Genomic DNA, 16,134 nt, shown 5'->3' with positions numbered 1-16,134 from the left:
CCTCTTTGAAAGGAAAGGGAACATCTCAGGTTACAACTGTAACCATGGTTCCCTGAGAAGGGGAATTAAACAGCACCTCATTGACATGCCTTAGGCCTGCTTGCGTGTCTCCTTTAGACAAGAGTTGATGATGTGCATTACAGGCACACTCTTATACTCACAGCTCTCCACTAATGACACCATCGACTGTCGTCTACCAATACAATTTGACGTTTTCACACCAGTCACGCTGATGGCGTTCCCCAGAATGTCAATCCAAGATGCAGTGTCTCATTCCTCTTCTTAAGGAACCATGGTTAGAGTCATAAACTGAGTTTAATACAGTTTGGCACAAATTTAATCAGCAGTTTAGTTGGTAGTTAAGGTGATGTAGCCTACATCTTTTCTAGTGTGTGAGACTGAATCACCCACTAACCTAGTCACAGAAAACATAGTACATTTACATTTTCTATAAATATAAAGTGTTCATCCTGAAAATATACATTTATTGTTCATTAAAGCATAACAAGATTACTAATTACTAATTATATATTACATTATAACTGGATAGTTTGGTTTTGATGGCTGTCTTGAGTAATTATACTCACTATAGTGAGTGTTTACTTACAGTTTAAACAATGATTATGGGCTTTGTCTTTATAGTCTCTATATAGGGACATTGATAAATGAATCTATAAAATATATTAATGGAAGTGAAAATACTGCACCACAATGCCAAAGTATAGTTTTACTTATTTAATTTGCCTTGCAGATTATGAAATCATGAATGTTATTTTTTGCACAGCATGGTTACAGCATCAGAAAAACATGGCAAGGTGTCCTTGCTGCATGAAACTCTTTCCTCACTCAGAGCAGGTGAAAAAAGGCTTCCCTCCAGTGTGAATTCTCAAGTGTCTCTCAAGGACATGCTTCAATGTAAAACTCTTCATACAATAAGAGCTGATGAAAGCCAGCAGCCATATCACTCTGTAGCCCAAGACTGGTTGCCCATTGAAGCTAAGCAGGGCTGAGCCTGGTTAGTACCTGGATGGGAGACCTCCTGGGAAAACTAGGTTGCTGCTGGAAGAGGTGTTAGTAAGGACAGCAGGGGGCGCTCCCCCTGTGGTCTGTGTGGGTCCTAACGCCCCAGTATAGTAATGGGGACACTATACTGTCAAAAAGCACTGTCCTTTGGATGAGATGTTAAAACGAGGTCCTGACTCTCTGTGGTTGTTAAAAATCCCAGGATATCCTTAGAAAAGAGTAAAGGTGTAACCCTGACATCCTGGCCAAATTTGCCCATTGGCCTCTGACCGTCATGGCCTCTTAATCATCCCCATACACTGATTGGCTTCATCACTTTGTCTCCTCTCCACCAATAAGCTGGTGTGTGGTGGGCATTCTGGCGCAATGTGGCTGCCGTCGCATCATCCAGGTGGATGCTGCACATTGGTGGTGGTTGAGGAGATTCCCCCTTCGATATGTAAAGCACTTTGAGTGTCCAGAAAAGCGCTATATAAATGTAAGGAATTATTATTATTGATTATTATTAAAGGCTTCTGTCCAGTGTGAATGTTTGTGTGAATTTTGAAGTTGTCCTTGAAACTCCTTCCAAACTGAAAGCAGGAAAATGTTTTTTCTCAAGTATGAATTCTCATGTGACTCTCAAGGTTACTCTTTACTGTGAAACTCTTTCCACATTGAGAGCAGGAGAAAGGTTTCTCTCCAGTGTGAATTCTCATGTGTATTAGCAGTTGTCGTTGTTCCACGAAACTCTTTCCACACTCAGAGCAGATGAAAGGCTTCACTCCAGAGTGAATTCTCATGTGACTCTCAAGGTGTTGTTTCACTGTGTAACTCTTTGCACATTGGGTGCAGGCAAAAGGTTTCTCTCCAGTGTGAATGCTCATGTGTCTCTTAAGGCTCCGGTTTTCTCTGAAACTCTTTCCACATTGAGGGCAAGTGAAAGGTTTCTCTCCGGTGTGAATTCTCATATGAATTTTAAGCTTTTGCATCTCTATGAAGCCCATCCCACACTCAGAGCAGGTGAAAGGCTTTTCTCCAGTGTGAATTCTCATGTGTCTCTCAAGGCTTTGTTTAAAAATGAAACTCTTTCCACACTGAGAGCAGATGAAGGGTTGCTCTCCAGTGTGTATTCGCATGTGAGTATTAAGCTGTTGTTTTTCTATGAAGTTCATCCCACATTCAAAGCAGGTGAAAGGCTTTTCTCCGGTGTGAATTCTAATGTGTCGCTCAAGGCTTTGTTTCACTGTGAAACTCTTTCCACATTGGGGGCAGGAGAAAGGTTTTTCTCCAGTGTGAATTCTCATGTGACTCTCAAGGCTTTGTTTCACAGTTAAAGTCTTTCCACAATGAGAGCAGGAGAAAGGTTTCTCTCCAGTGTGAACACTCATGTGACGTTTCCACTGTCCGTGTTGTGTGAAACTCCTTCCACACTGAGAGCAGGTGAAAGGCTTCTCCCCATTGTGAATTCTCATGTGTCTCTCAAGGCTTTGATTCACTGTGAAATTCTTTCCACATTGTGAGCAAATGAAAGGCTTCTCTCCAGTGTGAATCCTCATGTGAATATTAAGCTTGTTTTTTTCTCTGAAGTTCATTCCACATTCAGAGCAGGAGAAAGGTTTCTCTCCAGTGTGAATTTTCATGTGACGTGTCAGCTGTCCTTGTTGTGTGAAACTCCTTCCACATTGGGGGCAGGTGAATTGCTTCTCTCCAGTGTGAATTCTCATGTGCTTCTTAAAACTTGATTGGTCAATGAAACACATCCCACATTGATGGCAAATGACAGAAACTTCTTTCAGTTGTTTCAAGTCTAAAACAAACATTAAAAGATCAATGTCAAAACTCAATTCAAGGACAATAAAGGTGAGATAGCCAGTGCAAACAACAAAATAAGATGAACATTGCTCAACTCCAAATGAAACAACATATTTATACAAAAGGTGTAGACCTGTTACTATGTATCCTAATTAATTGAAAAGGAACTGTTCAGCATGGAATTTGAATCCAATCCCCTGGTATAACTTTTATTTGACCACCTCATCACTTTTTTGTTGTGATTTCTTTCTATTTCTTTTATCAATCCTACATGCTATTAGACCACTGCTATCATCAAGGAATGTTTGGTTAATTGTTTATATTTTGGTAAATTTTTTACATTTTATGAATAATAAATAAAAATCCTTCAGTCTGTGAAGAAACAGTTCCATTGAACTCTTGAACGTGCACATACATCCATCAGGCATAACGTTATGACCACCTTCCTAATATTGTGTTGGTCCCCCTTTTGCTGCCAAAACAGCCCTGACCCTTCAAGGCATGGACTCCTCTAGACCGCTGAAGGTGTGCTGTGGTATCTGACACCAAGATGTTAGCAGCAGACCCTTTAAGGGTGTGTTCACACTTGTAGTTCGGTTCGTTTGGTTCATTTGGTCCGGACCAAAGAAAAAAAAAACATTTAGTCCTGGTCTGATTAGCGTTCAGATTGGCAATTTTATCACCGAACCAAAAGATACCGAACCTTAAGGCATAGGGATACATTCACAACGTGATTGGTCGAATTTTATAACGTATTGCCTATTTTGAGACGGAACTTACCAAACATCCAAAACAATGCTGTATGCTAAGATAAATGCGCTTGTTGTGTGTGTAGTCTGCATGTGATGGTATTTTGGACAGCTGGGAATTCGTGAAGAGCTTATAAAATGTGTAAAGTAGTCAAAACAGCGGCGGGAATCCATCCGTCACACACAAACGATCTGCTGTGTGGAGATATGCGTCTGATGCCTGTGATGGGCAAACTCGCGACTATGATGAGAAAAACCGACATACTTGAGGATTCTGTACTTTTTAGGGTCTCGTCCTGTTTTTGGTTCGTTTACATGTCTTTGGTCCGTGTTGCGTTCATATATCATTCGAACCGCACCAGAATTCGTTTGGAAGCGGACCGAGACCCATCTTTTCAGCGGTCTCGATCCACTTGTTTGGTGCGCACAAGGGTTCGGATGGCAGCATTCACATGTTCAAATGAACCGCACTAACCGAGCAACCGCACCAGGGTTTGTTTTAATCGAACCAAACATGATAAGTGTGAACGCACCCTAAGTCCTGTCAGTTGCGAGGTGGGGCCTCCATGGATTGGACTTTTATGTTCAGCACAATTAATTAGTAATCATAAGTAATACATGAGTAACGACATGAGTAATTAATGACAGAAATGTCATTTTTGGGTGAAATTTTTAAAATTTGTACATGCATTTTTTGCAATCAACTTTATATATATATATATATATATATATATATATATAAACATTATTAATCAAGTAGTTTTATATTTCTTCGTTGTTTATAATTTGATTATGCTGTTTGCAATGCCTCATGGGATTGTAGTTCTTTCCCTCACTAAAGCCGTTAAATACAGTCTTGTACATTTGTCTTTTTATCAGATTTTGACTTGATTTGGTTCATGGTTTATAATGCTTTAACAAATACTTATTTAAAATCCCTATGGGAAAAATGAATGAAAAAATAAGTTTCCGGAACCAGTGCTGCAACTGGCTCTGCTGAACATCCCTATGTAAAGTACTTTTTAAACACATTTTCCTCACTATTGTGGACATTTGAACATCTTGTGTAATCATTTTGGATGTAAACATAAATCATTTGATGCATGTGGCTTTTCATTAGATATCAGATTTTATTATATGTAAGTGACAAATAACCAGCTTACTCTGTCTTTCATTCTTCCACTCTTGCATAGGTGTCGTCTGGCATGTTTTCAGCTTCACATCTGGTCCCATTGTGGTCTGGTTGTTTTCGGGCTGCTCCATCTTTATTACTAGGAAATGTTCGATGCAGTTTATTTCATCAGTCTCCATCAGTCAGGTTTCATTCACTTTATTCACTAACAGATATTCTACAACCAAAATTGGTTTTGTTTGAAATTACCGAACTAAAACGCTGCTCAAGACGTATCTCGGAGAGCTCATTAAACTGGCTAAGTCACGTGATTTCAGCAACGACACCTCGTTACGTCATATGTTTAATATTTCGAGGGTTTACCGCTAGGAGGCGTTGATCTGCTGAACCAGAGCCTTTTAATATCCATAAACTCTGGCTGAACCCATGAACCAGTGTCTAACAAGGTTTTACCTGATCTCGGTTCAGTTTTATAATTTAGATTCTAAAGTGCAAACATATGTATGCAGAAGGGCAAAATGGAGGGTGATATTTAATTGTCCTGATTTGCCAAGCTCTCCCAGAAAACACACAAAAACAAGAAATAAAAAATAGTAAACACAAATGATAGCCTACATAGACTTTAGGCCTATATTTAGTGGCATTTTATGCTTTTTAGATGATATTTAATAACTACATTTTGCTATTGGTTACATTTGCTATTGGTTTGTAAAAGTGTCATTATACATGTTTGGGCTCTATTTTTGTTGGATTTACATTGAGTTGATCAGCAGGAGTCACAATATTAAGGTGTTTTCAGCACTTAATCTGTAAAATCTGGATGAGAAAATGATTTTATTGAGATCTTAATAATCTCATTAGCTAATGCATAATCTTGACTTGTTTTATCCACACTTTTTTGTTTGATGTACCTCACAGGATACCCTACCATCACAGTGCTGTCTGGATACTGACAGACTCTCAAAATCTAAATAAGAGAGTATGATTATTCTACTGCTCATAAAACGTTCACTACCAGGCTTAAGAGATATAACCAGTTTAGATGGAAAGGATCTCAAGCTGATTAGCTGAAGATGTTACTGTAGCTTTACCCATTAATAGACACGGTACTTACTTTAAAATAAATAGCAGAGCGCTACAACCCATTATAAAATGACCCTTTACAATAGATGATGTTTTACAATGAACACTGTTAGAGAGCTACATATGGCAATTTATTTGTTCAATAAAATACCCTACCCGTTGAGGGTGGCACAAACAAACTGAATCACACTGTTAATGCAGGACTGAATGTAATTGTTAAATAACAATTTAACAAGAGATATAATAATGTATCATTACTACTTAGTTAAAAAAAATCATGAAATTAGGTACCATGAATCAGTGAATTTACAGTTTAATGTGGGTGTATTATCAGTAATACAGTAATCATGAAAAATTATCAGCCATTTGTATCAATGCAATTCATAATACTAATGTTGTCCACTACAGGGAGCCACAGGATAGCAAATCCTTTAAAGGAACACTCCACTTTTTTTGAAAATAGGCTCATTTTCCAACTCCCCTAGAGTTAAACAGTTGAGTTTTACCGTTTTCGAATCCATTCAGCCGATCTCCGGTTCTGGCGTTACCACTTTTAGCATAGCTTAGCATAGTTCATTGAATCTGATTAGACCGTTAGCATCGCGCTTAAAAATAACCAGAGTTTTGATATTTTTGCTATTTAAAACTTGACTCTTCTGTAGTTAAATCATGTACTTAGACCGACAGAAAATGAAAAGTTGTGATTTTCTAGGCTGATATGGCTAGGAACTATACTCTCATTCAGGCGTAATAATCAAGGAACTTTGCTGCTGTATCATGGGTGCAGCAGTGCAATGATATTACGCAGCGTCTCTCACAAACGTCTCCATGGTTGCATGGCACGTTCCCTGTGAAAGCAGGGGCTCACGGGCGCTGCGTAATATCATTGCACTGCTGCAGCCATGGAACGGCAACAAAGTTCCTTGATTATTACGCCTGAATGAGAGTATAGTTCCTAGACATATCAGCCTAGAAAATCACAACTTTTCATTTTCTGTCGGTCTTAGTACACAATTTAACTACAGAAGAGTCAAGTTTCAAAAAGGAAAAATATCAAAACTCTTTGGTCATTTTTAAGCGCGATGCTAACGGTCTAATCAGATTCAATGAACTATGCTAAGCTATGCTAAAAGTGGTAACGCCAGAACCGGAGATCGGCTGAATGGATTCGAAAACGGTAAAATTCAACTGTTTAACTCTAGGGGAGTTGGAAAATGAGCCTATTTTCAAAAAAAGTGTTCCTTTAAGATCTCAGTTTAAAGAAAATAAATTGACATAAATTCTTTATAGTTTCATTAAGCCTAATAAAGCCAAATATATAAGTTTGAAAAAAACTGATCTCTAAAATATTTTTTTTTATTGAAATTGACAACATGTTTGTCAAGTTGCCAGACATGACTGATTGTATGTCCAGTTGAAGAAGAGACACTATATTATTTGTCTATTTTAATATAGCACATATAATAATACTTTCATAAAGAGACACTTAAAGACTTATATTTTATTTGAAAAGAGACATGTCCATTGTATAACTATATCATGTACACAAGACATTTTGCTTGGACCCCTTCTGTGTCGATGCCCACAACGCTTTGGTAACAGGACTTTGAAATAGCAAGTGTGGAAAACAATAAAAGGCACGACTTACATCGCATCAATCTAGCCATATCCATCTAAGCTCCATTACCATCCTTTTTTTTTCATAATTTGAATGCTTTGTGAAAGGATTTTTAAAGATAATTTACCTTCAGAGAGATTGCACCTTCTCAAAATCGAGAACAGTCCAGTCAAATGAGGCCAAAAAATATAAAAACAATACTGATTTGATAAAATCGAAAGTAGGAGGGTCTGCCCTGATAAGAGCGCAGTCTCAAGTCACATGCATTTCAAAAGTTTGCAGACCTACATAACAACTACAACAGACTTCAGCCACAGCCTTGGATGAAATTAACTGAAAATAAAAGACATTAAATCTCTCAAAATCTCAGCAGAGGAGGATTAAAAACTCCACAAACAGCATTACCAGCTTCACTTATTATTAACCAGATTGACTTTATTTCCATAATATGTCTACAGAAGCACTTATTGAGAATTAACAGAGAAAGCATGTTCATTCAAAAGTTTTACAAGCAGAATGTGTAAGCTGATCTGATCTTATATGATCGTAATGCTGTTTGTGGAGTTATATCATCTATAGCTTAGAAAAGGGAGGGGCAAACTCGATCCTGGAGGGCCAATGTCCTGCAGAGTTTAGTTCCAACCTTTAGAAAACTCACCTGACAGTAGCCTTCTAGTAATCCTAAAGGCATTCACAGTAGTGATGTTAGTATGCAGCACAATTTCTCATGAAGTTCCATGCCGGAGTGCGTATTGTTTTCAGAGAAACACGATCAACGAAAAACGAAGCCTCGCTTTCTTTCCAGCCACATGAATGCTTCACTTTGCGTGTCAGAATATTTGAAACCAGAAGAGTTCTCTATGGCTTTATGGAAGATAACGTCCTTTTACTAAGATTTTTAAATATAAGCCTATAGCATATAAACAGCATAAAAACCATAAAATTATTAGAGCACCATTTACTTGCATCAGTCAGCTCTGTTGGTATTATTATAATTAATATTATTATAATTGTTAAATTTAATATATTGCCACACTTTAATATGTGAATAAGAAAACTGAATCTTTAGCGTTGTCAGGCTTTTATTTGTGCTTAATGGATGAAACAACGGAGCTGCACTCTCGGGTTTATGGCCTCTGTAAATTTTATCTGCCACAAGATGGCACTGTTTTCGACACTCCTGATGCTTCGAATCTTCTCCCGAAAACAATCAGAGAAAAGCTTCAAAGATGCAAGAGGCTTCATTTCTCCATCCCTAATTCACAGTAAATTCCTAGGTGTTAATTCTCAAAACGAACTGTAGACAATTGAAATAAAGTCTTGTAGTTCTTGTGTTTCTCTTTCCTTCAGTGATTCTACTCCTCATCATCAGGTGTCTTCAATAATCAAACAAACATTACTCAATCACTTAAGTATCTAATTAACCCTTAACACTGCTTCAGTGTTACTTTTAACACCTGCTGATGGCTCCCATATGAACACCGAGCGGTGTTAATTTAACACTGGGGAATTTACTGTGAATGTCTTTAGGATTACTAGAAGGCTACAGTCACGTTTTATAAGGGTTTGAGCTAAACTCTGCAGGACAGTAGGCCTCCAGGACCGAGTTTGCCCATCCCTGTCTTAATGTCTTCTTTTATCTTCAGTTGATTTCATTTAAGGCTGTGGCTGAAGCCAGCTGTAGTTCTTGTGTTTCTTTATTCTTAAGCGATTTTGCTTGTTAACAGCAGGTGTTCATCACTAATCCTCAATCATCACTTAATTAATTGCTTAATTATCTCATTAACTTTAATTCTGCTTCAGTGTTACTTTAACACTCTAGAGAGGGACCATATGTACTCTGAACAGAGTTGATTTAACTCAGATTTTGCTGTGTGGCGTCGCAGTTTTGCCAAATTGTCCCAATGGCTTCTTTAGAGTCATGTCGTCCTAATTATTTAAACTGATTGACTACGTCTTTCCTCTGATAGATGGGGGCTGTCCATGTACGCTATAACTGAATTTGCATTATTTGGACTGAGGCTGCATACAGGTGATGGTAGAGGAGATTCCACTACTCTGTCGCAAGGTTTCTCTCCAGTGTGAATTCCCATGTGTGTCTCAAGACTTTGTTTCACTGTGAACCTCATTATACAACAATGGCAGGTGAAAGTTTTCTCTCCAGTGTGGATTTTCATGTGTCTCTCAAGGGTGCTGTTCATTGTGAAACTCTTTCCACACTCAGAACAGGTAAAATGCTTTTCTCCGATATGAGTACTCATGTGTATCTTAAGGCTCCTATTCAATGTGAAACTCTTTCCACACTGAAAACAGATGAAAGGTTTCTCTCCAGTGTGAATTCTCATATGAACCTTGAGCTTTTGTTTCTCTATGAAGCTCATCGGACACTCAGAGCAGGAGAAAGGCTTCTCTCCAGTGTGAATTCTCATATGAACTTTGAGCTTTTGTTTCTCTATAAAGCTCATCGGACACTCAGAGCAGGTGAAAGGCTTCTCTCCAGTGTGAATTCTGATGTGTCTCTCAAGGACATGCTTCAATGTAAAACTCTTCATACAATAAGAGCAAATCAAAGGCTTCTGTCCAGTGTGAATGTTCATGTGAACTTGAAGTTGTCCTTGTTGCATGAAACTCCTTCCACACTGAAAGCAGGAAAATGGCTTCACACCAGTGTGAATCCTCATGTGACTCTCAAGGTTACTCTTTACTGTGAAACTCTTTCCACACTGAGAGCAGGAGAAAGGCTTCTCTCCAGTGTGAATTCTCATGTGACATTTCAGCTGTCCTTGTTGTTTGAAACTTTTTCCACATTGAGAGCAGGAGAAAGGTTTCTCTCCAGTGTGAATTCTCATGTGTATTAGCAGTTGTCGTTGTTCCATGAAACTCTTTCCACACTCAGAGCAGATGAAAGGCTTCACTCCAGAGTGAATTCTCATGTGACTCTCAAGGTGTTGTTTCACTGTGTAACTCTTTGCACATTGGGTGCAGGCAAAAGGTTTCTCTCCAGTGTGAATGCTCATGTGTCTCTTAAGGCTCCGGTTTACTGTGAAACCCTTTCCACATTGAGGGCAGGTAAAAGGTTTTTCTCCGGTGTGAATTCTCATATGAATTTTAAGCTTTTGCATCTCTATGAAGCCCATCCCACACTCAGAGCAGGTGAAAGGCTTTTCTCCAGTGTGAATTCTCATGTGTCTCTCAAGGCTTTGTTTAAAAATGAAACTCTTTCCACACTGAGAGCAGATGAAGGGTTGCTCTCCAGTGTGTATTCGCATGTGAGTATTAAGCTGTTGTTTTTCTATGAAGCCCATCCCACATTCAAAGCAGGTAAAAGGCTTTTCTCCGGTGTGAATTCTAATGTGTCGCTCAAGGCTTTGTTTCAATGTGAAACTCTTCCCACATTGGGGGCAGGAGAAAGGCTTTTCTCCAGTGTGAATTCTCATGTGACTCTCAAGGCTTTGTTTCACTGTGAAACTCTTTCCACATTCAGAGCAGGTGAAAGGCTTCTCTCCAGTGTGAACTCTCATGTGACGTTTCCACTGTCCGTGTTGTGTGAAACTCTTTTCACATTGAGGGCAAGTGAAAGGCTTCTCCCCAGTGTGAATTCTGATGTGAACTGTAAGTTGTCGTTGATCTATGAAACTCTTCCCACATTCAGAGCAGGAGAAAGGTTTCTCACCAGTGTGAATTTTCATGTGACGTGTCAGCTGTCCTTGTTGTGTGAAACTCTTTCCGCACTGAGGGCATGTGCAAGGCTTCTCTCCCGTGTGAATCCTCATGTGAATATTAAGCTTGTGTTTTTCTATGAAGTTCATTCCACATTCAGAGCAGGAGAAAGGTTTCTCTCCAGTGTGAATTTTCATGTGACGTGTCAGCTGTCCTTGTTGTGTGAAAGTCTTTCCACATGGAGGGCAGGTGAACTGCTTCTCTCCAGTGTGAATTCTCATGTGCTTCTTAAAATTTGCTTGGTCAATGAAACACATCCCACATTGATGGCAAATGACAGAATCTTCTTTCAGTTCCTTCAGATCTAAAATAAATTTCAAGGACAATAAAGTGAGATGAACATTGCTCAAATGAAACTGAACATTTTTATACAAAGGTGTAGACCTCTTAATATGTATCCTGATTCATTAAAAATGAAGTGTTCAGCATGGAATTTGAACCCAATCCCATTATAACATTTATGTGACCACCTCAACACTATTTTTTTTTTTTTTGTGGTGTTTTTTTTCTGTTATTGTCAAGAAACGTTTAGTAAATTGTTTTTAATTCATTTTAATGTCTAAAAACAAACAAAATATTCAGATAAACAGATAAACTATGAACATCACAAAACAGGCTACTAAAATGTCACAATAAAAACTTCAAAAATAAAAGCAAAAGGTAAGAATAAAAGAAAATAAGACAATTCAACTGCATAATTGATTCATGCCACAATGCATGCTGGGAGTCATGGATGAGTTTTGTACTATCCGGTTGTTAAGTCTGATGTCACGCGGCAGCGCTTCCGGGTCCTAACGCTCTATCTCATACCACAAGAAAACAACAAATGGTGCTTAATATACACACACGATGTGGTGTAATACTACAAAAAATATATAATTACAACCTTTATCTCCATATCAAAATTCCAGATGGCCAGACAATATTTCATCTTTTATAAATCATTAAAATATTAATGTCTGTGATGCTGTGAGCACGGAGACTGTTGTGTAGACTGTATGTATTTAAAATGTTTAACTTTTTTAAATGATTGATGTTTAATATGATTAAATAGCGCTCATAAACGGCCGTCGATGGCATTTTCAAGTGAAACGAGTCGAGGCTTGGACCTGGAAACTCGTTTTTTACGTCACGACTTAACAAGCGGATAGTGGCACCCAGCATGCATTGCAGCATGAAGCCTTTCATTTGATTGTCACCAGTATTGAGATTCATATGCCGACTGTTGATGTCTGTGCGTGATGAAATTATACAGTATTTCAAAACATTCTGTGCATAATGTTTTTAAAATCCTTCAAATTATCACAAAACTGCTGGATCTCATGATGCAGACTGTAAACTGTTATAATCAATAACATAAAATGACCCAGATTATCAGAGATTAGACTCTGGATGAGATCAGGTGACTACTCATTTAAAATATCATTGATACACTGACAACATCAACAGATCATATTTTACATAAAACACAGTTACAGCAGCCAGAGAAAAGTAGAATTAAATAAAAGTCAAGGGTCGAGATCCCTACTAAATCAAACACTGATCACCATAATGGTGACATCAACCGAAACTTTCAATTAAACACAATCTAAAGTGAAATTAATGACTGATCACGAGAGTGAATGTTGAACTGATGTGATATTTTAAGTGTTTTTGCACAAGATCATCAAGTATAGAGGAGATCTGTTAATGTTCTGTTGAGATGTAAAGGGCTTCTGTTGTCTGAGTTTTGTGGGTTACCACTGGGCTGAAGAGTAGAGCCTGTGCTAAAGTCAAAGATGAGCAGAAAGACACAGATGTTATGCTGCATGTTGCTTTACTTAAAGACAGTACCTGTATAGTTGCTGAAGCAATGACAATCTCTTATTATATACTTTGTGTGCTGTTTTTAATTAGCAGTTATCTGCAAGATGACTGAGTTAAACTGACATTTTAAGAAACACACAGTACTAATAAACTCATTACTAACACAGTGTATTATATATATATATATATATATATATATATATATATATATATATATATATATATATATATATATATAAATGAAATTTCTGTCATTAAGTCCTCGCCCTCATGTCGTCCCTAAGCTGTAAGCCCTTTGTTTGTCTTCGGAACACAAATTAAGATATGTTTGATGAAATCCTAAGGTATCTGATCCACACATATGGCACTTTTCCACTGCATGGGACGGCCTGGTATGGAACGGTATGGCTACCTCGGTTGAAGTTCCAAACAAGCCGTATCAATACTAAATGTGACGTGTAAACACTGCAGATCACTGATTGGTTTAACAATCAGTGAAACAATTTCCGATGACTAAAATATGACTAAAACTAAATGGAATTTTAGTCAAAAGACTATGATTAAAACCAAATCAAAATTTGCTGTCAAAATTAACACTGCGACGAACGCGTCTTTCCATGCTCACTACCAAAAGAGTATACTCTGAAAGGCTCACACGCTCAACTGTGTGCTAGATGCTGCGGAACGTGGAGAATGAAGTATACCCGGGCATTTATGCCGGTGGAATTCCAATCTGCTTCCCGCAAGAGGCAGTGTCACGTGTTCCACAACAACACTTAGCTGCTCGCAGATGCGCCTGCCTATTAATCGGCCTAATTTGCAGCATAATCAGCTGATGCTGATTAATTAAAAAATGCCAAAAATATAAGATCAATCAGTCAACCTCTACCTCAACCTCGGAGAATGCAAAAAGTCCCGTGGGAGAGAATAAAGTTCTTCAATAGTTGTGGAACTCTGTCAAGGCCTACTTAATGGAGTTTTATTCACTTTAAACATTTTTTTCTCTTTAATACAGATGATGCTGGTAATAGCAGTAGTAGACTTTCCTTTGTGAACACATATCCTTACAAGTACAATTTTGGCTGTATTATTTGTGTCCTCTTAAAATTGTTGTCCCCACAACTGTTAGATTAAATGTATGCAATTTAAGTGAAAACTTGTTTTTTTTGAAGGATTGATGATGTATTGACTCATTATTTAAATGTTATTAAAAAAAAAAAAAAAAAAAGTTACACAGTGTACCTAAAATATAGTTGGTCTGAAAATGTTACTACTATTGTGGACATTTGAACATCTGGTGTGCATTATATGGCTTTTAATTAGTAACAATCAAAAATTAACAAATTATTTTAATTGATTGTTACACTGTAAGTGACAAATAACCAGCTTACTCTGTCTTTCATTCTTCCACTCTTGCATAGGTGTCGTCTTGCATGTTTTCGGCTTCACATCTGGTCCCATTGTGGTCTGGTTGTTTTCGGGCTGCTCCATCTTTATTACTAGGAAATGTTCGACGCAGCTAATTTCATCAGTCTCCATCATCGTTTCATTCATCATATTCTCTAATAGATATTCTCCAACCAAAATGTATTTGGTTTGAAATCACCGAATTAGCGTTCAAAACGCTGCTTGATTAACCGGAGACGTAGCCTATGTGAATCCGTGGCTCGGAGCTCGTCAGACTGGACAAGTCACGTGATTTCAGCAACGAGACCTCGTCACGTCATATACCGGTTCGAATCATTTCGAGGTTTACCGCTAGGAGGCGTTGATCTGCCGAACCAGAGCCCTTTAGATCCATATTATCGGCTCTCTGGCTGAACCCATGAACCAGTGTCTAATGGTTTTACCTGATCTCGGTTCAGTTTTATAATTTAGATTCTAATGTGCAAACATATAGCTATGCAGAATGCAAAATGGAGTGTGATATTTCTTTGGACTGATTAACCAAACTCTCCCAGAAAACACATAAAAACAAGAAATAAAAAATAATAAAAGTACATAAATGATCAACTGCATATAGCCTACTTTATATTTAGTGGCATTTAATGATTTTTAGATCATTTAATAGATTACATTTTCAAAACATTGGTTTTTGGTTTTACATTGCTGTTGGTTTGTAAAAGTGTCATTATACATGTTTGAGCTCTATTCTTGTTGCATTTACATTGTGTTGATCAGCAGGACTCGCCATCTGTAAGGTGTTTTCATCACTCTGGATGAGAGAATAATTTTATTGAAAGAGCTGTATAATCTCATTATGCATAATATTGATTAGATTTATCCACACTTTTTTGTTTGATATACCTCACAGGCTACCCTACCATCATAGTTCTGTCTGGATACTGACTCACTCTCGTAATATTTCCTCCTCACAATGGCATAACTTTGTTTTAAAAAGTGTGTGGGACAGGAATGTGTGTATGGGAGGGTTTATTGTTGTATTATTACAATTTATTTATTGACATAGACCTCATGTTTAATATGATAGTTTCATCCTTACATCTACTATAATACAATATGTCGTTAGTCTGGTATGAATAATATAAACACTTATGTGGAACTGCAAGCATAAGGTTTTGAGACAACACATGGAAATAAATTATAAAAATGAAAAGGACCTTCAGATAAATGCTTCCGATACATATATATATATATTTGGTTTGAACAACAAATGATATCTTCACATTTATTTGAAATTGTCCTGTGACAACCTATGACATTAGATTCATCTAAATTGAAATGTGGAATATCCACAAATATTTTACATTTAAATGTTGAGTCCACAAATACACCACACACATTACAAACAAACCCTAACTTCCAATGAAAATTCAAGATGGACTTTGCTATAAAATTCCACTCCAAAAGATACATTTAATCATCCACAGGGGCCATTAGTGCTTGGACTCCGATTATTGCTACTTGCAGCTATATTTTTAGGGATGCACCAATACCAGTACTGCGCTCGTGTACTCGTACTCATTAAAATGCTCAAATACCAAAAAAACAATACCATGCAGCATGTGTGCTGACAAAGAAACACAGACAACAGAACAAACAGCATAATGGAGGTATCGGACATATTAGTAACATATTACTAAAGTTAACTGATGGTAAAGAGAGAGTGAGTGCGCACTTCTGTTGCATGCTCTTGATTGCTGATCACTCACTCAGCACACGTGTCACTTATAAGCAAGTAAAAATGA

The 16,134-nt window shown here is 37.6% G+C and overlaps 2 protein-coding genes across 2 annotated transcripts in view; both read right to left on the bottom strand.

The window, feature by feature from the left end:
* Positions 1–751: 751 nt before the first annotated feature.
* LOC137033081 (oocyte zinc finger protein XlCOF6-like) lies at positions 752–4,973 on the bottom strand. The gene is made up of 2 exons (XM_067405171.1): positions 4,730–4,973; positions 752–2,812 (listed from the first exon to the last, which is right to left on the bottom strand). The coding sequence occupies exons 1-2, from the start codon at positions 4,875–4,877 to the stop codon at positions 1,620–1,622; spliced, it is 1,341 nt and encodes a 446-aa protein (XP_067261272.1). The 5' UTR covers positions 4,878–4,973; the 3' UTR covers positions 752–1,619.
* A 2,302-nt stretch (positions 4,974–7,275) lies between these two features.
* Positions 7,276–16,134, bottom strand: part of LOC137033079 (zinc finger protein 721-like) — a 35,706-nt gene continuing 26,847 nt past the window's right edge. Inside the window, exon 5 of the mRNA XM_067405167.1 lies at positions 7,276–11,273. Coding sequence (XP_067261268.1) covers positions 9,337–11,273 — 1,937 coding nt within the window. The 3' untranslated portion in view covers positions 7,276–9,336. The remainder of the gene's footprint in view (positions 11,274–16,134) is intronic.

Source organism: Chanodichthys erythropterus, chromosome 12 (assembly GCF_024489055.1).
Source record: "Chanodichthys erythropterus isolate Z2021 chromosome 12, ASM2448905v1, whole genome shotgun sequence".
Lineage (NCBI taxonomy): Eukaryota > Metazoa > Chordata > Actinopteri > Cypriniformes > Xenocyprididae > Chanodichthys > Chanodichthys erythropterus.
Note: the sequence above shows the minus strand (reverse complement) of the source record. Positions and strands in the feature narration are given on the sequence as shown.